This window comes from Oculina patagonica, chromosome 1 (assembly GCF_052425735.1).
Source record: "Oculina patagonica isolate OP01 chromosome 1, crgOcupat, whole genome shotgun sequence".
In the NCBI taxonomy this organism is placed as follows: domain Eukaryota; kingdom Metazoa; phylum Cnidaria; class Anthozoa; order Scleractinia; family Oculinidae; genus Oculina; species Oculina patagonica.
The window spans coordinates 23,080,666-23,106,806 of record NC_135758.1 but is presented as its reverse complement, the minus strand read 5'-3'; the positions used below and the strand labels follow the sequence as shown (position 1 = coordinate 23,106,806).

The window sequence follows — 26,141 nt, the reverse complement described above, 5'->3', positions numbered from 1 at the left end:
CTGCAACACTGAATGAGTCTTCCGTACGGTCGAAGCAGCGACGAACCACCAAAACGTGTCCTCCAGGAATGTGGGTGTGCGATGAAATCAGTGAGAACTGAAAGAACACTCTGATCACGATAACGAACTAAAAGCGAGTAATAATCACTCGCCTTTTTTATTCTTAGAACATAACTTTTATCTCTGTATATAGAATGTGGTAGTGAAATGGAAAACTTTTAAAGAGAGGAAAGCTGCTTAGGGAAAAAGGATGAGCTTTTGTAAACAAAAAGGGATATTTTTAATAGGCATCTTATCCCGCTGTAAACAAAATCTGTCACTGTCCTTTTAATCAATGTTAATTATTGAAAACTCTGTGTACAGTGAGAATTAAAAGAATAACTTCTTTGAGAACGCATTTTTGTTAAATAAAAGAAAACCTTTCTTAGACAACACCACGAGGCTTTTATACACGTATCACGTAAAATGGCGGCAATGTCTTTGGTCCTTCATTTATTGTGTTAAACAAGCCAACAGTTTCATAAATGAACCTAACTAAAAATGTTATTTCATAAACGGGGAAAAAAAGAAACTCCGGCGGTGTAACAGCACTCGTAGGCATGAGATTTAATTTGTGCTAATGAGGGGTGCATTAAGTGAGCATACCACTAACCCCAATGTGGGAGGCGCGGTGGCCTAATGGTTAGCGCTCTCGACTCTGAGTCGAACGGCCCGGGTTCGAGCCCTGGCCGGGGGGCTGCGTTGTTTTCTTGGGCAAGACACTTTACTCTCACAGTGCCTCTCTCCACCCAGGTGTATAAATGGGTACCAGCAAATTTACAGTTGGGCGGTAACCCTGCGATGGACTAGCATCCCATCCAGGGGGGAGTAGCAATACTCCTAGTAGCTAAATGCTACAGAAACCGGGATAAGCTCCAGCTGTATGGGCCACTTGGCTCGGACACAGACTTTACTCTTACCCCCAATACTTGAATTTGATTTTAATTATCGCTGAACGATTAATGCATAAATTTGCCCGCTTGTGATAAGTAGCTGACAAAAACGCGTCTTTAGTTTACATAGAAGAAAATCAATGCTCTAAGTTTACATAGAAAAAGTACTTTTTAATGATGTACTACATTAAGGAGATGAGTCACACAGGGTAACCTTTTTTCGTAAGGTTGTTTGTGACGTCACACCCGTGCTAGTATCCTCTGCAGATGTTCGTTGACTGTCACGCAACACGCCCTTCCTTAAACGTTTTAACATTTTTTTAAACCTCAATTTTTTTTTTCATTTTGCTAGGAATTGATCTGTTTTCGTTTTACAGAAAGAACGTGATCGCTACACCCAAAATATGAGAAAATTTGAAAGGTCACCATACTCGTTTGCGAGAAAAAGACGATTGATTTTTGCCGCGGACGAAGCCGCATAAGGTCCATAAGAGAAAGGCTCGTTCAAAGAAAAGGACTTAAAGTTTAAGAGAGAGGTTAAAGCAAGTTTTGTGATATAAAAATAAACAGTTGGTAAATCACTGTTAAGTGACTTACGACATTAAGGTGTTTAGTCACATGAGGTTGCCTCTTTTGGTTTGTGACGTCACACCTGTGGTAATATCCTTTGCAGGTGTTCGTTGACTGTCACGCAACACGTCTTTCCACACGTAGCATACTGTATTTTCTCAATTAAACGCCCCGGCGTTTATTTTAAACTTTGGACCCGGCGTTTATTTCAAGCCAGCGTTTATTAACGGACTGCAATTTTCTCTTAAGTTTTCAAATTGATTTATTATTAACGATCTCCAAGAGACCAAGGGGCAGTTTGTCAAGGCGGGACTTCGTTCTGCCCAAAAACTGTCCCTGCATGGGTCTCCAAACACAAGAAAGGAAATGCGACAGTCATGAAGACAGGAACGCGAACATTGCTAGGTTTTATTTTGTTTTACAGCGTCCATCCTTGCTATGTTACGCTGGACTTTTCCTTTGAACATTTATTAAAATTTCCAAAGCAGCGTACCTTACTAGTATGTCATAGCATGCAGGGCCATTCAAGAGATTGTATTGACTTGTTAGCTTGACGAAAAAAATCGGCGTTTATACGAGGCCGGCGTTTTATCGAGAAAATACGGTATTAGGCAGTATTAATATATTTCTTTTTTTGCCACCTTATTTTTTGTATCATTGTTTTTGTCAAAACTGATAAATGAAGTAATTCGATGCATTTTTATCTTCCTTTTCATTCCGCCACGTGATTTGCAAATAATGGTCTCCTCAGGTGCTTATTTTGCTCATGAGAATTTGAGTCCAATTTCAAGATTTCAGTCACCTTGGCAGAATGTGGTTTTAAGACAACACGGTTCACATGAGATGACCAGTTCCAACATTTTTATCATTAGTATCTTGCATTTTGTAACGACAAGTTGGAGCTACTTTGAAACGAAAGAAATCGATTGAATGTTACAAACACTTACAACCATAGGCGGCGGATCAAGGGGGGCAGGGGGGCAGGGGGGCTGTAGTCCTCCAAAACGAAGATTTGGGGGTGCACAGCCCCCCCCCCCCCCCCACGTTTTTGCGCCGAAAATATCGCGAGCACAGGATCGTTTTTGACGGAGTAATATGTTGTAGGATTTCAAGAAACCTTCTTTCTCGAGAACGCCACTAGAAGAGATCCACAAACTGTTTAGATTGTTTTTGACGTCATCTTTGACCTTGACATTTTCAGAGCCTACATTTTCTGCCCTTCAACGTCAAAAGAGCTACCCAAGAAACACCATGAAGTAAGATCTTCTGAAATGTCATTAAAAAATTAAGGCCAAAACTTGTTAAATAAAAGGGATTTCTTTCATTGAGAACAATCGTGAAGAAACCGATGACGTCTTGTCTGCTGACTGATTTTAATGCTGAACGATCGAAAGTTCAAACATCTTCGAAACTTTCTTAAAAGTTTTCGAGAAACTTCGTTTATCTTCGGAAAAGTTCGAAAAATGATCGGAAACGTTCCTATGGTCTTCGAACACAATCGGAGAATCTTCGGACATTTTCGGTCTAGAAACTACTCAGAAAAGTTGATAGAACGGGAAAAAATGCTCCACGTATGAAAACATGCTGAGTATCTTTGGGACTGTCTGACCCCCCTTCCCCCTTCCCCCCTTCACGTTCCAAAACGCTCCGCCGCATCTTCAACTGAAGAGAATATTCTTGCGCCGAAACCAGAAATAATTGGGTTTACAAAAAAAAAAAGTTATCCTTTAACATCACAGAACATCCAGTGTAAGCCATAGGAGTGCACGAGCTTTACTATATTTTAAAATATAAATAAAATGTTTGTATGCTTACCACCCAGCCATACAACGGTAAGTAAATTTGACGTTCTTCCCCGTGTAATTACTCGTTCGATATTAAACGTATACGGCACAGATTCCATCAATTAAAATTTACTTTTTTGACAAGTTTATGCTCACGAGGAGATCAAAGACGTAACAACAAACACCTTATTGACAAACCATACAAGCTACTCCCCAGGGTCCTCTCTGTCGTTCAGATTTAAGATGGTAGTTACGCAGATCTCAGATCAGTATTACTCAATAATTACTCAGATCTATTACTCAATAAGGAAACACTTAACCCTTTTGATATTAAATGATTGCAAATCGTGTTCGCTTGAAAACATTTAAATTTTTTTATCTTAGGTTGTAGCTTAGACCTTAGCTTAGCTTTTTTTTAATTCATTTATTGCAACTCAAAGAACACTACTAACAACTCAAATACATACACTACTTACAATGCTACTTACAATACTTATTACATTGTTTCTTCACTACTTCTTTAAACATTTCTTTTTAAATAGTAATATCACGATATCACGCATTACGCAGATCTCAGATCTATTACTCAATAATTACTCAGATCTATCACTTAATAAGGAAACACTTAACCCTCTTGAGATAACATGATTGCAAATCGTGTTCGCTTGAAAACAAATTTTTTTATCTTTGGTTGTAGCTTAGACATTAGCTTAGCTTGTCCATCGCCCTTTAAAATAGTTGTAATTTTTACGTTACGATAGTATTTTTCACTCATTATGATGGAAAACAAATATTCCATGTTCAATATATTTTGCTTAAGCAATGCCTTGTTTACACTGGCAACAGATGGGAAGATGTTCGTTATTGAACACATGCAACCTGTTACCAAAATAGAACGTTGCTGTTCCCCATCTGTGATCGCCATAAAAAGATAGAAGGCCAGCGAACTTTCAATTATTTCATTTGGCAAAAAGCCAAGCTATAAACATAACAAGAACAAACTTCTGAAAAAACTGATAAATGAAGTAATTCGATGCATTTTTATCTTCCTTTTCATCCCGCCACGTGATTTGTAAATAATGGTCTCCTCAGGTGCTTATTTTGCTCATAAGAATTTGAGTCCAATTTTAAAATTTCAGTCACCTTGGCAGAATGTGGTTTTAACACAACACGTTTCACATGAGATGACCAGTTCCAACATTTGTATCATCAGTATCTTGAATTTTGTAACGACAAGTTCGAGCTACTTTGAAACGTTAAGTCAAGGACATACGAAAGAAATCGATTGAATCAGGTTACAAAGACTTGCAACCATATTACTCAATAATTACTCAGATCTATCACTCAATAAGGAAACACTTAACCCTCTTGAGATAACATGATTGCAAATCGTGTTCGCTTGAAAACAATTCTTTTTTATCTTAGGTTGTAGCTTAGACATTAGCTTAGCTTGTCCATCGCCCTTTAAAATAGTTGTAATTTTTACGTTACGATAGTATTTTTCACTCATTATGATGGAAAACAAATATTCCATGTTCAATATATTTTGCTTAAGCAATGCCTTGTTTACACTGGCAACAGATGGGAAGATGTTCGTTATTGAACACATGCAACCTGTTACCAAAATAGAACGTTGCTGTTCCCCATCTGTGATCGCCATAAAAAGATAGAAGGCCAGCGAACTTTCAATTATTTCATTTGGCAAAAAGCCAAGCTATAAACATAACAAAAACAAACTTCTGAAAAAGTCGTTTCACCGCCCACTTAATTCTAAACTACAGAATGTATATTTCAGCCATTTGCGTTATTTTCTTCGCTTTTTACATCCAATCTGCCCGTTCTGGTCTTATCACTAAGAAGTTGAAACTGTCCCAGGCCTCCGCAGTTTGTCCGCCAGGAGTCTGGACCTGCTCCACCGGAAAGCGATCAGAGATTGCCACAGTGCAGACTCTACGACGTACTGAAAACTCTTATCCCTCGGGAATTTGGACACTTGACGAAAATGAAGAATCTAGTCATTTAAATGACAGTGAAGAACCAGAAGATTGTCCACCAGGAATGTGGTTTTGTAAAAAGAAGAGAATGTTGAAGCAGATGCTAACGACAGCACTCATGAAATCCAGCCAAGATAGTCGTGTAACAAAGTTAAACCCGTCCCAGGTCTTTAATGACGCTTGTCCGCCAGGGGTCTGGACATGTTCAACTGGAAAGAGATCCGAGATAATCAAGGAAGCCCAAACTACTGTTGAGACTGCAGAACTTGATGAGTCTTCCGTTCGGTCGAAGCAGCGACGAGCCACCAAAACGTGTCCGCCAGGAATGTGGGTGTGCAATGAAATCAGTGATAACTCAGAGCATTCCGATCACGATAACGAACTTAAAGCGAGTAATAATCACTCGCCTTTTTATTCTTAAAACATAACTTTTATCTCTGTAAATAGAACGTGGTCGTGAAATGGAAAACTAAAGATGGAAAAGCTGCCTGGAGAAAAAGGATAAACTTTTCAAGATTTTGAAAGACCTTAACATGTAAATAAAAAAGGATATTTTTAATAGACAGCTTATCCTGCTGTAAACACATTTTAAGTATAATACACCTTGTGTATTTTAAACTTTTATCAAAATCAGTCATTGTCCTTTTAATCAATGTTAATTATTGAAAACTCTGTGTACAGTGAGAATTAAAAGAATAACTTCTTTTGAGAAGGCATTTGTGTTGAATAAAAGAAAACATTTCTTAGACAACGCCACGAGGCTTTTATACTTGTATCAAGTAAAATGACGGCAAGGTCTTTGGTCCTTCGTTTATTGTGTGAAACAAGCCAAGAGTTTCATACATGAACCTGACTCAAAATGTTTTTTCATAAACGGGAAAAAAAGAAAGAAAGAAACTCCGGCGGTGTAACAACACTCGTGAGCGTGAAATTTGTGCTAATGTGGGGTGTACTAAATGACCATACCCCTACCCCCAATACTTGAATTTGATTTTAAATACAGTCGAAGCTCTCGTAAGCGGACACCCTCGGGACGCGAAAAAAGTGTCCACATAACTGGAGCTGGCCGCTTACGAGAATGGTTCTCGTAGCGGCCACTAGAGGTGTAGGGGATTGATGGCCGCTTACGGGAGCTTGCCCAGCTAACAATAACCGGACGGACGTGGATGACGACAAAACAAGCACTGAAATGTGGTGCTGTAATTACTGTAAAATCATTGTCACGAACGGCGATGTGAAGTTGATTGATAAACACAAGATACACAGGTTGTGAGTAGGAATTTCTTTGGGGTGTCCGCTTACGGGAGCATAAAAACAAAGAAAAAGTCTAAGTCGTAAGCTCTGCAAGTGTCCGAGGCCGCTTACGGGAATGTCCGCTTACGAGAATGTAAAAATACAGAGTTTGTATGGGAGTTAAAACAGGGTTTCAAACCAGGTGGCCTTAAGTAGAGCTGTCCGCTTACGAGAGTTAAGAGAGCTTTGACTGTATTGTTGCCGATGCATAAACCGATGCATAAATTTGCACTCCCAAGGTAATGGCAAACAAAAAACTCGTCTTTTAGTGTACATAGAACAAAATCAATGTTCTAAGTTTTAAAGAATTAGTTCTTTTTAGTGATTTACTACATTAAGGTGTTTAGTCACATGATGTCGCCCTTTTTCGTAAGATGGTTTGTAACGTCACACCTGTGGTAGTATCCTCTGCAGATGTTCGTTGACTGTCACGCAACACGTCCTTCCTTAAATGTTTAATCCCAACTTCAATTTTTTCATGTTGCTTCTTAGCTTTTTGCATCATTGTTTTGTCAAAGCTGATAAATGAAGTTTTTATTTCGATACATTTTTCTCTTCCTTTTCATCGGCCAAGTGACCGCCTCCTGCTTTGCAAATAACTGTCTACAAATAATAGTTTCCTCATGTGCTTATTATGCTCATGCGTGGTTATGTCTACTTTAGAGAAAAAAATGGCAGCGAGTTTTCCACTATCGGAGAACGACTTAAAACAAATTATTGATCGGTCATCAGTCTTCAGCTTCGACGAATAATTAATTTGCTTGCCACTGACAAATGACGATATTTTACAGAACCTCGTCCAATAATTTTTAAATATTATTTTAAAAGCTAATAAATGAAGTAAGCATTACACCTGACTACTCAGTTTTACTTCTTGTTTACTCTTTTAAAACTTTCTTTAAGTTACCTCAGCAGAATGTGGTTCTAGACAACAAGTTTCGCCTATGACAATTTCCTATATTTTTATCATCATTATCTTGCATTTTTTTATAAAAAGGCGGGCAACGGCAGGTTGGGGCTGCTTTGAAAAGTTCCGTCAAGGACAAACGATATAAATCGATAGAATGATAGAAAGGCTTACAAGCAGAGAAAATATTCTTGCGCTGCAAACAGAAAAAAAGTTGGGTTTGAAAAAAAACAGTTATCTTTATCACATAAAATCCAATGTAAACGAGTTTCGAAATGTATTCAAATATAAATGTTTGTATGCTAACCACGCAACCATTCGTCGGTATGAAATTGGACGTTTTTCGACGTGAAAGTGTATGATTTTTGTAAATAGTGTGAAATAATAACAAAATCTGAGAAAAAATACCTCGTTCAATATTAAACGTGCCCCTCTCAAATTTGGTAAAATTATTATACGGCACAGATTCACGAGGAGATCAAAGCACAACTTTACAGCGATCACTTTATTGACAGACCATCCAAGCTACTCCCCAGGTCCGCCCTGTCGTTCAAATTGAAGACGATAGATACGCTTATCTTACGCCACTCTTACTCAATCAGGAAACTTTTAACCCTCTTGAGATTACATGATTGCAAATCGTCTTTGCCTAAAAACATTTAAAATATCTTAGTTTACGTTGTAAAATATTGTCACTTAATATTGTTCATCACTTAAAATAGTTATATTTTTAACGTTACGATAGTATTTTTTCACTAATACGATAGAAAGCAAATATTACATTTTCAGTATCTTAAGCGTGTATTACGTCACTTGAGATTCCCGAGAACAGGTGGAAAAAGGAAAGGGATTATAGCCGCCATGTTGGCAGATGTTGTGTTACGAAGGAAACCTAAAATAAAATTCGCCCAACGCGACAGTTGTCAAACCAGTTAAACGCATGCGCAGGGTCTTCACTCTCGTTCGAATCCAAGACGGCGACGGTGCATACCTCTTGCGTCACAGTTGCTCAATAACTCAAAACCTCTTTTACAGTCGAACGTCGAAGTGATTACAAATCGTCTTCAACTAAACAACTCAAATATATTTTAACGTTTTCTTAACACAACAATGTACAATGTAAATTTATCATTATGGAATATTCTGGTTCGTTCTTCACAGATATGACTAAAATTCAGATAATTAAGCAAAGCGTCTCGATAAATTTTCAATACAATAATAAGCCATAACAAAATACAACGTTTCGACATCTTCAGGATGTCATTGTCAGGGAAAATGCGTAGGTCAGTTTCAATGTCATTTTCAATGTCCTTTACTTGGGCAATGTCCGGCAGCCGAAACCACTTGAAAGTCGAACACACTCATTCTACATCATTTTTGTTTCCCAGCTGTGAATCGCCAATAAATAGACGGAAGGTTAGCGAACTTTCAATCATTACATTTGGCAGAAAGCCAAGCTATAAACATAGCAAAGATAAACTTCTGAAAAAGTCGTTTCACCAACCACTTTATTCTAAACTAACAAAATGTACATTTCAGCCATGTGCGTTATTTTCTGCGCCTTTTACATCCACTCAGCCCGTTCTGGCCCGCTCACTGAGAACTTGAAACTGTCCCAGGCCTCCGCAGTTTGTCCGCCAGGAGTCTGGACCTGCTCAACCGGAAAGAGATCAGAGATTGCCAGAGTGGAGACTCTACGACGTACTGAAAACTCTTATCCCTCGGGAATTTGGACACGTGACGAAAATGAAGAACCTAGTCATTTAAATGACAGTGAAAAACCAGAAGATTGTTCGCGAGGAATGTGGGTTTGTAAAAAGAAGAGAATGTTGAAGCAGATGCTAAAGACAGCACTCATGAAATCCAGCCAAGATAGTCGTGTGGCCAAGTTAAACCCGTCCCAGATCTCTAACGATGCTTGTCCACCAGGAGTCTGGACATGTTCAACTGGAAAGAGATCCGAGATTAACAAGGAAGCCCAAGCAGTTACTATTAAGGCTACAGTACTGAATGAACCGTCCTTTGACAACAAGGCGAAAGAAGACTCTTCCCTACGGCACGTACAGAAAGATGCCAGGAAACCGTGTCCTCCAGGAATGTGGGTGTGCGATGAAATGAACGAGAACTGAAATGAACACTCCAGTATTCACTCGCTTAGTTCAATCTTAGAATTTTATAAATATTAAATGTTGCTTTGTAAATATTATTATTATATTATTATATAACTTCTTTCATTGTTATGAATATAAAGTGTTGTTGTTATGTAAAACATTCCAAAAGAACGAAGCTGTTTTAAATTTCTCAGTAGTGAGAGAGGTCTACAAGAGTTGTACTATTAGATTAAAAGAGGTTTCTGTAGAATAAAAATCTTATACTGATGTGAAACCTGATAATTTGTTACATCTGGTATGCCTTTTAATGTCAATAAAATGATTTTCTACTTTAACTCGTCAAACAAAATTAATAACAGGTCTTCTCTTCGGCCCTTACAACCACACTTAGCCCAAGCTCGATGGGTGTCCGTACTAGCTTGGGCTACTTGTGTTACAACCAACAGCAGAGAGTCACAAACAGATATAACATTTTTGTGATCGATATTCTTAGTCCACTCAGATGAACTTGGTAAAACAACCCGAAATCCCAAGAAGCATAATCGAAATTGTGCTCAGCAGAGTTTGTAAAAACAATAGTTTTCTTTAATAAAAATGTATTTGATTCCTTTTTTGTAACAGTTCGTAAAACCCGACTTGACATCTTTAAAAAGCCACGTTTTGCTGCCCACTCTTGTGAGGAAGTCGCCTAACGAGTTTTGTGATGTAACACCTGTGGCGTGATCTTCCAGATGTTCTTTGACCGTCACGCAACACGTCTTACAACAAGAAACGTTACGCTACTCACTTTTACTTGTCTTAACTATTTCCTCGTTTCTTTTTAAAAGTTACCTCACTTGAATGAGCAACAACAACAATATATAATTATTGAATGGTGTTAGTTTCGAGGAAATGAATCATCTTTTAGAGTTATTGGATTTTGTCCTTAAAGGGGGTCTGGGAGTTCAGACTCTGGTTTTATCATTCTATCGATCACACCTCAATTCAAGGTACCACTTTAGTTACGTGTCTTCTTCGCACGTGATCAGCGGTTAATGTCATAGAGAAATCACTCCACGAAAAGCAACATTTGTACAGTCCCGCGTGTATTACGTCACTTGAGATTCCCGAGAACAGGTGGAAAAAGGAAAGGGATTATAGCCGCCATGTTGGCAGATGTTGTGATACGAAGGAAACCTAAAATAAAATTCGCCCAACGCGACAGTTATCAAACCAGCTAAACGCATGCGCAGGGTCTTCACTCTCGTTCAAATCCAACACGGCGTCGGTGCATACCTCTTGCGTCACAGTTGCTCAATAACTCAAAACCTCTTTTACAGTCGAACGTCGAAGTGATTACAAATCGTCTTCAACTAAACAACTCAAATATATTTTAACGTTTTCTTGACACAACAATGTACAATGTAAATTTATCATTATGGAATATTCTGGTTCGTTCTTTACAGATATGACTAAAATTCAGTTCAGATAATTAAGCAAAGCTTCTGGATAAATTTTCAATACAATAATTAGCCATAACAAAATACAACGTTTCGACATCTTAAGGATGTCATTGTCAGGGAAAATGCGTAGGTCAGTTTCAATGTCATTTTCAATGTCCTTTACTTGGGCAATGTCCGGCAGCCGAAACCACTTAAAAGTCGAACACACGCATTCTAGATCATTTTTGTTTCCCAGCTGTGAATCGCCAATAAATAGATGGAAGGTTAGCGAACTTTCAATCATTACATTTGGCAGAAAGCCAAGCTATAAACATAGCAAAGATAAACTTCTGAAAAAGTCGTTTCACCAACCACTTTATTCTAAACTAACAAAATGTACATTTCAGCCATGTGCGTTATTTTCTGCGCCTTTTACATCCACTCAGCCCGTTCTGGCCCGCTCACTGAGAACTTGAAACTGTCCCAGGCCTCCGCAGTTTGTCCGCCAGGAGTCTGGACCTGCTCAACCGGAAAGAGATCAGAGATTGCCAGAGTGGAGACTCTACGACATGCTAAAAACTCTTATCCCTCGGGAATTTGGACACGTGATGAAAGTGAAGAACCTAGACATTTAAATGACGGTGAAGAACAAGAAGATTGCCCTCCAGGAATGTGGGTTTGTAGAAAGAAGAGAATGTTGAAGCAGATACTAAAGACAGCTCTCATGAAATCCAGCCAAGATAGTCGTGTGACGAAGTTAAACCCGTCCCAGGTCTCTAATGACGCTTGTCCGCCAGGGGTCTGGACATGTTCAACTGGAAAGAGATCCGAGATAATCAAAGAAGCCCAAGTTACTGTTGAGACTGCAGAACTGGATGAGTCTTCCGTACGGTCGAAACAGCGACGAACCACCAAAACGTGTCCGCCAGGAATGTTGGTGTGCGATGAAATCAGTGAGAACTGAAAGAACACTCTGATCACGATAACGAACTAAAAGCGAGTAATAATCACTCGCCTTTTCATTCTTAGAACATAACTTTTATCTCTGTAAATAGAATGTGGTAGTGAAATGGAAAACTTTTAAAGAGAGGAAAGCTGCTTAGGGAAAAAGGATGAGCTTTTGTAAACAAAAAAGGATATTTTTAATAGGCATCTTATCCCGCTGTAAACAAAATCTGTCACTGTCCTTTTAATCAATGTTAATTATTGAAAACTCTGTGTACAGTGAGAATTAAAAGAATAACTTCTTTGAGAACGCATTTTTGTTAAATAAAAGAAAACCTTTCTTAGACAACACCACGAGGCTTTTATATATGTATCACGTAAAATGGCGGCAATGTCTTTGGTCCTTCATTTATTGTGTAAAACAAGCCAAGAGTTTCATACATGAACCTGACTCAAAATGTTATTTCATAAACGGAAAAAAAAGGAAACTCTAGCGGCGTAACAGCACTCGTAGGCATGAGATTTAATTTGTGCTAATGAGGGGTGCATTAAGTGAGCATACCACTAACCCCAATGTGGGAGGCGCGATGGCCTAATGGTTAGCGCTCTCGACTCCGAGTCGAACGGCCCGGGTTCGAGCCCTGGCCGGGGGGCTGCGTTGTTTTCTTGGGCAAGACACTTTACTCTCACAGTGCCTCTCTCCACCCAGGTGCATAAATGGGTACCGGTGAATTTACAGTTGGGCGGTAACCCTGCGATGAACTAGCATCCCATCCAGGGGGGAGTAGCAATACTCCTAGTAGCTTAATACTACAGAAACTGGGATAAGCTCCGGCTGTATGGCGAACAGACTTTACCCTTACCGCCAATACTTGAATTTGATTTTTAATATCGCTGAACGACAAATGTATAAATTGGCCCGCTTGTGATAAGTAGCTGAAAAAAACGCGTCTATAGTTTACATGGAAGAAAATCAATGCTCTAAGTTTACATGCAAAAAGTTAAGGTGTTTAGTCGCATAGGGTAACCCTTTCTGGTAAGGTTGTTTGTAACGTCACACCTGTGATAGTATCCTCTGCAGTTGTTCGTCGACTGTCACGCAACACGCCCTTCCTTGAATGTTTAAACATTATTTAAACCTCTTTTTGTTTTCATTTTGCTAGGAATTGATCTGTTTTCGTTTTACAGATAGAACTTGATCGTTACACCCAAAGTATGAGAAAAAAATTGATAGGTCACCATACTCGTTTGCGAGAAAAAGACGATTTATTTTTCCCGCGGACTAAGCCGTATAAGGTCCATAAGAGAAAGGCCATTCAAAGAAAACGACTTAAAGTTTAAGAGAGAGGTTAAAGCAATTTTTGTGATATAAAAATAAACAGTTGGTAAATCACTGTTTAGTGACTTACGACATTAAGGTGTTTATAGTCACATGACGTTGCCTCTTTTGGTTTGTGACGTCACACCTGTGGTAATATCCTTTGCAGGTGTTCGCTGACTGTCACGCAACACGTCTTTCCACAAGAAGCATATTAGGCAGTATTAATATCTTAAAGGAGAAGTTCACTCCAGAATGGCCATTTATTTTCTTTACGCCAATAAAAAGTTTATACAAAGATATGTTATTTACCCAAATTTTAGCCTTCAACGTGTGCTATAACCCTACGAAATCTTTCCCAAAACTCGACAACTGAACGCCGCCATCTTGGAGCTGGTAATGTATGCGTGACGTCAAAGAGCTCAGCCTGGAGTTTGACGGGAAAATTTAAATACTTGAAACTACTTGTTTCTTCGTAGTGGCTTTTTTTTTGTCAAAATGCCTGTTTGTGCAACTCCATTTTGCTCAAACAGAGCTTCAAGAAATGCAAAACAAGGAATTTCGACTATTAAAATTTCCCGCCAAACTCCGGCTGACTCTTTGACGTCACGCATACACCAGCACCAGATGGCGGCGTTCAGTTGTCGAGTTTTAAGAAAGATTTCGTACGGTTATAGTGCACGTTGGAGGCTGAAATTTTGGTGAATAACATATCTTTGTGTAAACCTTTTATTGGCGTAAAGAAAATAAATGGCAATTCTGGAATGAACTTCTCCTTTAATGAGTTTTAAAAACCCGTCCCACCTGTCCAGGAGTCTGGACATGTTCTACTGGAAAGAGATCTGAAATTATCAAGGAAGCCCAAGTTACTGAGGGTTATCCAATGCTGAATGAACCATTATGGGAAAACACGGCGAAAGAAGATTCTTCTCCGCTGTTGGCGCAGAAGGCCAGCGCCACAAAATCCTGTGCCCCAGGAATGTGGGTGTGCGATGAAATCAACGAGAACTGAAACGATATTCTTATGACAATAACGAAGCCAGTTTTCAGTCGTTTTTTTTTTTCAATCACAGAACTTTATCTAGTTTTGTTTCAACTTCGTTTCTTGCTGTAGATAGAAATGTTGCGGTAGTGGAATACTTATAATGTGAGTGAAGGTGTTTAAGAATAATTGAGAGAAACTTTACAACTGTGCGGTAAAAAGCTTCAGTTCGCAGTACATAGAAAGTGTTGATGTTGCAATAAAAAAAAAAGAAGGAAGCTGCTGGAATTGAGACGTATATCCCACTATCTTAGCATGAAAATTACAAAAAGGATATTTTAATATACTATTATGATTTTATCTGTCACATTGGTTTTTTTTTAGTTTTCACTTTCTATTGTATTGTTATTGTTTTGTAAAAGCGTTCACTTTTTCTAGCTATCATATTTCCAACGGTCGCATGTGCATTTCAAATCAGTGTAAAGATGTTAATTCGCATTTGGCAATTTTATCTGATGTGTGCTGGACGGCTGTGTAGTACGAAACTAAATAGTAATAAAATGCCAAGTAAAAAAAAGGAGTTGATTTGTTCACCGTCTGTTAAAAAAAATTACAGTGTATTAAAATGTAGAAATGTTGTTCTCTAAATCTTTTGAGTATTTACTTATCTGATTAAAATAAAGAAAAACCGTTAAAGAAGACCTTGTGGTTTATAATGGCTCCATGTGCATATTGAACGTGAAATAACTTAAGAGCTTCATACAGTCAACTCTCGCCTTGCGGACACCCCGCTATTACGGACGCTCGCTATAACGGACAAAATTCAGATCCCCGGCGAAAGTTATAGAGGTTTGACTGGAAATGACTCCCGCTATTACGGACTCTCGCTATTACGGAATTACGGACACTTTCTTGGTACCAAGTTGACAGTTTTATTGTTTTAACTCTCGATAAAGCGGACACGATTTATTTCTCAAATAACATAATCACGTAAAATTAAAATCTGCTGTTCGTCATTTGTCAAAATGCACTCCTGAATGTTACTTTCACATCAATTACTAAATAGCTGCACAGTAGGCTTTGCTTCTTCACCCCGGGTTCTCCACTTCAGCTTGCGCTTTTTCCTTGCTGGTTCTTTATGAGATGTCAATCCCTCATCCTCTCTTCTCAACGACTGCTTAGCCGTTTCAGTACTGTTAATAAGCTCATCTAGTCGAGCAAGATATTTTGGCGCGCCATATAATTCGTACATAACTGGAATCTCAAGCCCCAGGCCACCACCTCTGTTGATTCTCTTCCCGCAAATTAACGCCAATCCTCTGTGGTTGTCCTTCTTTTTCTTTTTGAGGGACCACATTGTTTAACTGTGCTGTCATTCGCACAAGTGACACATTTAACACATTAAAGATCTAACATTACTTTACAGACATTGTCTAGTATCATTAAACGCGTGTTAACTTCACTTTTTTCCCACACCCCGCTATTACGGACTCTCGCTATTGTGGACACTTCACGAGGTCCCGAGCGTGTCCGCTATAACGAGAGTTGACTGTATATGGTGACTACCCAAAATGCTTCAAAATGGTCTTTAATGACACTGATACACGGCAAAACGGGAGAACAATTATTGCTGCGAAGCCTTAGCGTAGCAGCAGAACTATTTTTGACTGTCCGCGCGGGGCCTGGGCGCTTTATATAGGCGACACACTCGATGGCGATGATTTTGAGTACATGCAGTACGTATGATCAGCGGCATGTAAAATGTGGAAGCTGCGTTTGTCGTTTGCGATGTCCTTTTCGCTAAAGAGCAAGAAGTTAAATTTTTAAGCGCTGCCGCTTGCGCTTTTGTTCAGTACCTTTTTCCCTGACATTTTCAGAGCTAAATTTCTAACAAATAGGAAGCAAAAACTTGGGCCACACTGCGCTTTAAAAAACCTCTGGAATAAACTGAAGAAGATGTTTCTCGATTTGATCCGCGCAATACTCTTCGAGAAACGACTTCCGAGCGTGTTTAATCCCAACATGTCGCTTTCTCTTGTTATAGTCAGTCAAAGTGCAGAAAAAGCTATAAATATGCAAGATCAAGTAAAGCCAAGTTGTTGTCAAACACGAAAGCGAAACTTACTCAATTTATACCGGTAATTTAAAGGTCAAATGAGCCGAAATTTCGAAATTCTTTTTGCAACCAAACACTAAAATTATTCATTACTAAGTTAAGCGCGAAATATATACAGAAAAAACTACGAAGATTTGCAAAGGCTCCACGAAAACATTTTCATAATGACCGCGCGCTGGAATGGAACGAGCTTTGAGCTTTTTGACGTCATAAATTGGTGTTTCTGATGGCTATGCGATCGAATTGCACGTGCACCTGCACGCTTGTAGGCTATTTAACATTTGGTAAGAATAAATATAGATATAAACTAAGTGAATTACCAGCATTTCACTCGCTGAGAAAAATCATATCTTTCACATCTGAAGATCCGAAACATTCCTATGACCTTCCGTTCCGTTCCTACTATTATAATTATTATTCTTATAACTCACTTCGCAGCACTTTACTTGCTATCAGCAACTCCTAGTATACTTCAGATAATCGGCGTAAAAACAAGTTGGCCACGTACAGGCTACAGGACGGGGAATATAGTGGAAGCCTGGGCAGATCCATTCTCGTCCCCAGAAGAGCTTGTCCCTCTTAGCCGGCGGAGCCTGTGCACGAGAAACAAGTGGCTCTGGAGACACATGATTTGATCAATCTCGAGCCCAGAGTGACCCCCGGCTCCGCGATCCGTCAGCGGTTGGTCAGCGGTAGGGTCGCCGGGACTCACTCTGGGAAACTGAATAATAATTCAGTGTCTTACTGGTCCTCACAGAACAATAGAAATCAACACGGAAGTCTGAAAATCTACCCCGGAAGTAAACCAAACCGGAAACCCTGGAAAAACATTTTTTGTTTTCCATGGTCAAATGTTCAGGTGTATCACCTTAATTTTGTAAAACACCTAAGAACTCGTCATATGGCGCTACATAAATGAAGTATTTTCTAATTCTACCATTCTTTTTGAACTCAATAGATACCTTGAATAAAAAAGGACTTCCTTTAAGCGTCGATTCTGAGCGGAGTTTTAAAACAACAACCACGGCGTCACCAAGGACAAGGTCGATTGAAAACTCAATTTATAGTTGACTTACAAATCTCGCTAGAACTACTGTTTTCTTTCAAATCTCCGTTACGGTTGAAAAACTGAATATCGCAGACAGTGCTCGATTCAAAATAATAACTAATAAAGCAGAATTTGAACATTACGCGTTGTTGTTTTGCTGAAAAAAGGAATTGTACAATTTTGTGCACGTGAATTGCGTGAATGTGTGCACGAGCTGAGTCGCCGAAATGCTAATTATACCTTTTGAATAGCGTTGACCGGTGTGGCCTTTAATGCTTTATTAATATTACAGCTATTTGACGAGGAAAAAATTATTTGCTCGAAAACATGCAATCTATCATGAAAAGATGCGCTGTCAGCGAGAAGCCTTTGAAATATACGAAAGTCGCCAAACAAAAATTTTTATCAACAGAACAATAGCTTGTCCGTGCGTTGTGCATTATGTAAATTTCTTCACTGTCGTCCGCAAAACAACAACGAATACATGCACACAGTCAGGCGGAATCTTGGAAGGCAAACAAGATCTTTGATTTCAAACCATTATAACAGTATGCACAAGAAAGAGACTAACGGAAATCAAAACATCAGACGCTCTTTTGTTGACTCTCTCTTTTGTTAACTGCAGAACGTTTTTGTTACTTTTGTTGCTTCGATAAACACCAGTTCTGTCAATACTGTGTTAGAAATAGTTCAACTTTCCCAATTTACTTCCATTCTGGGAAATTTACTTCCGCTTAGACCTGAGAGCATGCGCAATAAAAACCGGAAGACCAAGGTTCTACCTGAAATCGACCTGAAATTGATCTGATCGATTCCAGTTTCCCAGAGTCCGTCCCGTACCGCTGACCGACATGGACGGACTCTGGGCTCGAGATTGTGATTTGATTGGCTAGCCAATCAAATCAACCGTTTCAAACTGTAGTATAACAAAGGGATTTTTTTTTCTTTGTCTCACGCTCGTGTCATGTAGAATAATTTCTTCACTATTTATCACCGAGCTTAAAATCTACCATCTTTATTATTAACTACAAATTTGATGATTTCGACATTGCTGATCCTAGCAGTATGCAGGACGCGTGTCACTTATCAACCTAGTAAATGGCCTAGCTCACAGCGACTCTCACGTAGCTCAGTTGGTTAGAGCGCCCAACCGGTATCTGGGAGGCCATGGGTTCGATTCCCGTCGGGGACTCAGATTTTTATTTGTCCCACGCTCGTGTCATGTAGAATAATTTCTTCACTAACAAAGGGATTTTAAAAAGGTTCATTTGATTGGGTGTCCCTTTTGTTAAAATCCAGCCAATCAAATCATGTGTTCCCAGGGCCACTTGATTTTCGTGCACAGGCTCAGCCGGCTAAGAGGGACAAGCAGCTCTGGGGACGAGAATGGGGCAGATCATATTCGTTCGCGGACCGCGCGCGAACAAGGCGTCATGAGTGACCACTCCCATACACCACATTACAGGAACTTCGATTTGAGTTTTTATGAACAAAAGGTGAAGGTTTTAAATTTACTGCACATATAAGTCATAGTGAAGTAAAAAGTCGTATTGTTGTTGTTGTGTCTTTGATTTGGACGAGACCAAATCGTTGCCTTGAGAAGTTTTAATAGAAAGTAACAGAGCACAGTCTCAGTTAAAACGTGTTACCGCAATCACTGCGAGGTTTCTTTGTTGTTTTTTAGTGATCTAGTATTAGGTGGTTAGTCAGGAGAGGTGGTCACTTTCAAGGCAGTTTGTAACGTCACACCTGTGGTAGCATCCTGCGCAGATGTTCTTGGGCCGTGACACAAGTGAAGAAGCGTTACACCGCTCACTTTTATTATTTTTTTCACTTTTTCATATTTTCTACAAGTCAGCTTGACATTTTTACCGTTTTTTATTTATACGAATAAGCACAGGATATGACATTAAAAATTCTTATAATAGCGCTGGCACGAATAAGCCCCGCACCCCTAAATATTTGAAACACTTGTTCTTCTTATGTTCTCACTGGGAATAACCATAACCATTAGCCCAGTTGAAAACCAGCGGCGGTTATTCCACAAGTCTTCCGACCATATGCAGCTCCTTTGCTCTGATATTGATCAATATTACCAAAATGATTTGCTAGTCACTTTTTTAAAAAAACGTGTTCAGAGATCGACAAACGATATGCATTAAAGTTGGTTCCCTGGGCTCTGGGTCTTCTCAGACATCGAAGATAGCGGTTTCGCACATCTTGCGCGACTGTTACTAAATAAGGAAAATTTTAACACTCTTGTGATATCACGTATAATTACAAATCCCCGGGGGGTACCCAAAAAAGTTGTGTATGGGGAGGCTCCGCCCCGAGGTCTTACCCCTTACTCTTTGTACCATTTCGACAGAAATTGTACCCCTTTTGTATACTTTTTACTGAAAAAAGGTACCCCTTTCATATACCTGAAAGACATGGTATAGACTTAGAACTCGACGTTTTCTTGTCAGTTTCATGTAGCGCATAATAAATTGAAATAATACAGCCATAAATTGCATCTCTTCGAAATATTTCAATTAAAGGCCCTTTGAAAAACCTAAATGACTGATTTCCATACCCTTTCGTACACCTAAACTTGTGAAATCCCTACCCTATTATATACCTGAAGCCTGAAAAAGGTACCCTTTCGGAAGGAGCCTCCCCGTATAGGCCATTATAGGGAGTACCCCCCCCCCCCCGGGTACAAATCGCGCTTACCTTAGTAAAAAAAAACTTTATATTGAATTAGATGTAACGAATTTAGTTAACATTATTACTACTAATTTACTGTCTTTCGCCGTTCACAAAATTGGTCACTTAAACATAACCCTTTAGTATTTACAACTTGAGCAATGTTTCATTTACAGTTTTGAACAGCCGTGACCGCTAGAAATAAAGGTCGAATAAACGGAATCTGTTACCAAAATAAAACGTCGCCTTTTCTCAGCTGTGGGTCGTCAATAAAAAGATGGAAGGCCAGCGAACTTTCACTCATTTCACTCGACAGACGACACCCAAACAAAACACAACAAGAACGATTTTCTGAAAACGTTTGTTCAACTATATTATACCATACAGAGAATGTATGTTTCCACAATTTTTGTTTTTTTCTGTGTCTTTCACATCCCCTCAGCAGTAACTGGTAATATAACTAAAAAGTTAAAGCTCCCCAGCTTGTCCGCCCGGTGTCTGGAACTGCTCAATCGCAAAGCGACCAGAGATTGCCAAAGTACTACAATCATCTCAATCCTCGGAGAATTTGGACACGCGACGAACATTTAGATGACAATGAAAAGCCAGAAGATTGTCCGCCATGAATGTGGGTTTGTAAAGTGAAAAGAATGTTGAAGCTCTTAAGACAGCACTCACGAAATCCTGCCAAGATAGTGCCATCCCAGGCCTCAAATGATGCTTGTCTGCCAGAGGTCGAGGCAAGTTCAACTGGAAAGTGAGATCCGACATTGTCCAGGAAGCTCAAGTTACTGTTAAGGCTCCGGTGTGAATTACCGTATTTATTCGATTAAGCGCCCAACCTCGAATAAGCGCCCACCCTGAAGGTAGGAAAAGTTAATAAGCGCCCAGCCTCGAATAAGCGCCCACCCTGAAGGTAGGAAAAGTTAATAAGCGCCCAGCCTCGAATAAGCGCCCACCCTATAGGTAGGAAAAGTCAATAAGCGCACAGCCTCGAATAAGCGCCCACCCTCACCCTCCTAAAATGAGGGCACAAAAGGAATTTTGATTATTGTTGAAGTTGAGATTAAAATTGACTAAGTACTACAAAGAGACTATCCCGAAGACCGAAATTTTTTATTTTTTTACTGAAAGTTTTAATGAACATTTTAAATTCAGCTTTAGTACACCTTCACGTTTAATTATAATACATTGTTTTCTTGCAAAATAAACGTACTACTTGCAAAAAATGGTGAAAATTTAATAAGCGCCCAGCCTCGAATAAGCGCCCACCTCAAATAAGCGCCCACCCTCAAGATCCAAAAATTTAATAAGCGCCCAGGGCGCTTAATCGAATAAATACGGTAATCTTCCAGGAAAAACATGGTCACTGAGGAAACGACAGATGCAGCGACGTACCAGAAAGACACGTTCCGCAGGAAAGCTGTTGGGGTGATTAAAGCAATCAAAACTGATGGAACAATGAAGAAACCAAGAATTGCTCTGCTGGAATTTGGGTTCGCTGAAAGAACAGAACATTGACAAGACCCATAAAATAAGCTTGTTTTCACTCCTACCGGCTCCTCTATTGACATCGTGAACTAAGTTTCACAAGGTGGAATCTAGACTACAGAGTCACTACAGGCCTTTGTTGGAAACGCCAGTTTCTAAAATAAATTTTACACAAAACACAGATTTGTAAACTAACAGTTACCTTTCAGTAGAACCCTTCATCTTCTTCTGAGAAGTGGATAAGTTCCTTATCGACCTGAAGGTTTGACAATAGTTGGCTCATAGTGGGTCGGGGATCAAACTGTATTTTGCCCAATAGTCTCTCTGCAGCTTCCTGACTCACTGTCCGCCACTTGTCTATCAAACATTGAAGCTCTTTTAGGTCATTCTACAACAAAAACTGCATGTTAAGTCTGATCAGAATAAAACATGTTTCTGTGACCACTATAAAAAAAAAAATCAGCAGATACATCTAAGTAAATAACGGCCAATTCACTCTATGAGACATGCCTACAGGAAATCATGGTAGTTGTAGTTAGCGTTGTTAAGTCTCGCGCATGTTTTTGCTGAATACAACTACCATGATTCCGTACAGGCGCATCTCATAAAGGGAACTGGTCATTGGAACAAATTTTAATAGAGCTGTTTTCAATGTCATTAATCCAAAGTTACCACCTATCACAGAGGACTCACACAGTCTTAACTAGTGACCAACTAAACCTCAAAGTAAATACATGTAGCCAGACAAAACACCATACAAATAATGGCCAAAAGCAGAGAATTCAGGTATACACTCCTTTTTTCAGTTCCATGTAAGTGTAATAATATTGTCTAGAGATATGATGCGAATAGCACAAAACCATATTAAACCAGGCATGTACTGTGTTCGGAAATGGACACCTTATATGAATGATGCAATTTGAAACATATTGTTTTAAAAAAATGTTTACTCTAGACCTGTCTTGGCCTTGGGGCTAGTGTGATTGCAATAATGGAGGATGATGAACTTAGCCTAATGCCCACTCCAAATATGTTAGAGAGTCAGAAACCTAACTAAGGGCCTACCTATTTCTAAACCCTCCCATCCCCCTCCCCCCTCCAGCTTAACACTGATAGGTGCATACAGTATAACAGCCACATTTCATGAAAAGCATTGGAGCAAGAAACTGTACACTATATGTGTTGTACCTTATTTCTGTACATCTTGACAAGATTTAGCTTTCTTTGCAGCTCTTCCTTCTCATGGATCATTTTGATTAAATCTCTTTTTCTTGCCAGCAGCTCAGTTGGTCGTTCAGTTTGACTGCAGCCCTGAAGTCTGTTTTCTGGTGTTGACACAAATGTGTTTCCTCCAAGTGATTCGCTTACAGTGCCTGTGTGCACTTTTTCATGATCTTGTCCATATAGTTTACTTCTTTTAGGTGTGCTGAAATTTTCCTGTAATGTTGAAATCAGTTTTTGTCAGGTACAAACACGATTAGAAATCCTTGATCCTTTCAGTGACTGGCATACATTATTTTATTAAGAACAGGCCAGGAGTGAAGGGCAGAAAGCAAACAAAAACCAATAGAGGACTTAAGAAAGGAAAGCAGGAATAAGGGGAGGGGGCCGGGCAGCCTCCTCCCATTCCCTTCTTCTGGCTTGTTGGCCTATCCGTGACCTAAAGGACTGTTCATACATGTTGTATGCTAACATTATCACTGAGAGAGATGTGGTAAATGACCCTTTCACCACAGGAAACTGCATTTAGTGAGAGCAACTGGCATTTCCCAAGGTAAATTTCCTGTCAGTAGTAAATATCCAAAGATATGTAAAAAAGAACACACAAAGGAAAACAACCTTCTGAAACACCATTATATTTGATTGAACAGGGGAAGGGGATAATGAAAAATTTTGGTGTGGTATACAATCGTCACCCTCGCAGCACTTCCTGTTGGTGCATAAGGCCACTGTGGCATACAAGAAAGAGTGTTATTTGGCAGGACAGGAAAAAAGCTTTGAAATTCACTTGCCTAGTGGGCAAGTAAATTTTAGTTTTCACTTGCCCCAACTAAATATCATTTTGTTGCCATTTACTCAGACTCTCAAGACTTAACAGAAGATAATTCACTTGTCCACATGGCCACCAAACCTTTATTAGCTTGCCCCAGGCAAGTGGACCTAAACTTTTCCTGTCATGTTATTTGGGCTACACTCCTGTGTCTCAACATGTTTTGTTCACTATTGTACAATGTAGCTCCCAGCTAACAAGTCTACAGTCAGGCGCATTCTGTTGGCAATGTCACATAATGTCCAGTTCCTAGTGAGTCTAGGCATCTCCAATTTAAAGCAGTTTCTCAAACCAATTTTTGTTGAACCCTTGGTTAGTACTTCTCTGTAATTTTACCCCCGATTTCTTGAACCTCATGATTTCTTGAAGCAATTTTCATTTCCCCTGGAGGTTTGAGAACTCGGGTTTCTACCGTATTCAACATAAAAATATCCAGTAGATTATAACATCAACTTCTTTTACCTGACTGTCACCTTCAGAACGACGCTTTATTACTGGAGAAACAAATGGGGAGGATGGCCTTCGTAGCCCACATGATCTGTTACTGCATGTAGATGTCCGTACATTCTGCACAGAAAAATGTTTCCATTAATAAAACCAGTTTATATTCATGAAGAAAATGACCTAGGCTCATAGATGTTCGTAATTTAAGCAGATGGTGAGTCAAAGGTTGGCACACACAAGGAAACAAAATCATATTTTATGACATACTGTTCACACAAGGGAATATGTAGCAGGGCCATGAAATGATCGAGAACCTGTATCAATGACAAAATCATAAAATGTACACAGATGAAAAATGTAGCGGGGATATGTCCCAGGGACATGTTCCTTTGGAAAACAACCAAAATGCTTTGGGCACCAGTAATGAGAACATCACTAAACAAAAGGTTTAATAGATGGGTCTGCAGGCCATCTTGGAATAGTTTTTACCTGTCCTCTGCAAAATAACAATGTGAAACAACTTTTATTTTATTTAATAGTAGAACAAGATGCCCAAAGACCGATTGTGAGGGATGTGAATGGCCTTTCACAGTCACACTCTGTTTTACATTTTGATCATCTCAATAAACAAGCAATTTCCTTTTCCATATCAATATCAACAACAACAATATAGCAGCATTTTCCTGGGAAAAGATGGCCTGCTGCTTCACCATCAAAAAACCGCCGACTAGATAAGAATGTGAATTGATTACATTTTTTTTGTACTCTGGGGATTGGCAGGTAAGAGGGCCGTACCTAGGATTATTTGTCTGCGCGGGCAGGTTTTCTGGGTTTTTTTTAGTTTAGTTTTTCTTTTTTTCTTTAGTTTTCTTAGTTTTTCAGTTTTCTGGGCGTAGGCTACTGCCCCCTCTGCCCCCCTGCTAGGTACGGCCAGAAACCCATAAGGGTTGAAACTATAACCCCCTATGATTCGCATTGTACAAAGCGTTTGCACTTTCGTTTACACTAAGTACCATATTTGGAATTTCACCAGATGCATTTAACCAATAAAAATTACTATATTTGGATTAAATTCACAGCGCGCTCTAGCTCGTGCACGATGGCGTAATCTTGTTTTTGAACAAGCTTGGTAGAATAAAGTTAAATTTGGTTAAATTTTCCTGTTTCATCTTCATGAAGTGGTCTGGAGAACTTCGCTTGGATACACTTAATGAATTTCTTCAGTTTCTGTAAGAATTTTACGGCGTTTAGGTCGAAATTTAAGCAACTTACCGCAAAACCAAAAATTATGTCGCGTGTGTCATTACGTGTATAAAGCATTCGCATACAAATTCTTCGTGTTTTCAAATATGGTACTTAGCAATTAATGAATATTCAAACGCCGTGCACGCGCGTTACACGTTTCAACCCTTATGGGTTTCTGGTACGGCCCTGCTCATTTCTTATTCTCATAAACTTGCACTCGCATTTTCTTCTCAATTCAATAGAAACAGAAACTGTTCTCTATTTACTTAATGATGTTAAATTAATTTATAAGTACAACTGTACCTTAGGGGTTGTACAAGCAGTAGTTCTTGTAGTAGGTGTTTTTGGCTGTAAGTACATTACAGATCCTGTAAAAACAAACAAATCCGTAAATAACAGTGTTTTTGATCTTAAATGTCTTGCATTAATGCAACTAATAGTTGACATAAATAGCAAGTGACAGATAATCTTAAAAGGGCACAAAACATAATTTGTATGTAAGCTTTATATTGCAATCAGGAAGACAGGAAACACAGCAAAATTTGAAATGCTAAAATTTTACAAGCACTCATCATGTGATTACAACTCCAACCCAAAATTACTATTCAACCGGCACAATACACACGCATACCCGTTTCTAAGGTTGCTACCGTATAGTTAAAATTAATTACGGAGTTCTCATACCTCCAGATTTTTTCGAAATCCCCGCCACATCGTTCTCCATGTTTTTATTAAGTTTTTATTTTGCGCGCACATAACACGCATGAGCAGGAGGATGGTTTACTGACCAAAAAACGCGCAG

The 26,141-nt window shown here is 39.2% G+C and overlaps 2 protein-coding genes across 9 annotated transcripts in view; one reads left to right on the top strand and one right to left on the bottom strand.

The window, feature by feature from the left end:
• The window catches only part of LOC144641530 (uncharacterized), a 60,602-nt gene extending 34,502 nt beyond the window's left edge, over positions 1-26,100 (bottom strand). For 5 of the 8 annotated variants that reach the window (XM_078500595.1, XM_078500603.1, XM_078500563.1 and 2 more), the window contains exons 1-5: positions 26,024-26,100; positions 25,643-25,707; positions 24,113-24,217; positions 22,789-23,037; positions 21,803-21,988 (exon numbers count right to left, since the gene is read on the bottom strand). In XM_078500595.1, the coding sequence (XP_078356721.1) occupies positions 21,806-21,988; positions 22,789-23,037; positions 24,113-24,217; positions 25,643-25,707; positions 26,024-26,063 (642 nt within the window). In that variant the 5' untranslated portion in view covers positions 26,064-26,100 and the 3' untranslated portion in view covers positions 21,803-21,805. Of the gene's footprint in view, positions 1-9,024; positions 9,428-19,280; positions 20,860-20,899; positions 21,611-21,802; positions 21,989-22,788; positions 23,038-24,112; positions 24,218-25,642; positions 25,708-26,023 lie in introns of those variants that run through there. The other 3 variants (XM_078500579.1, XM_078500553.1, XM_078500545.1) reach the window with 3 other exon arrangements.
• The window catches only part of LOC144641571 (GTP-binding protein Rit2-like), a 158,510-nt gene that overhangs the window by 116,020 nt on the left and 16,349 nt on the right, over positions 1-26,141 (top strand). The gene's annotated exons all lie outside the window — the stretch shown is intronic.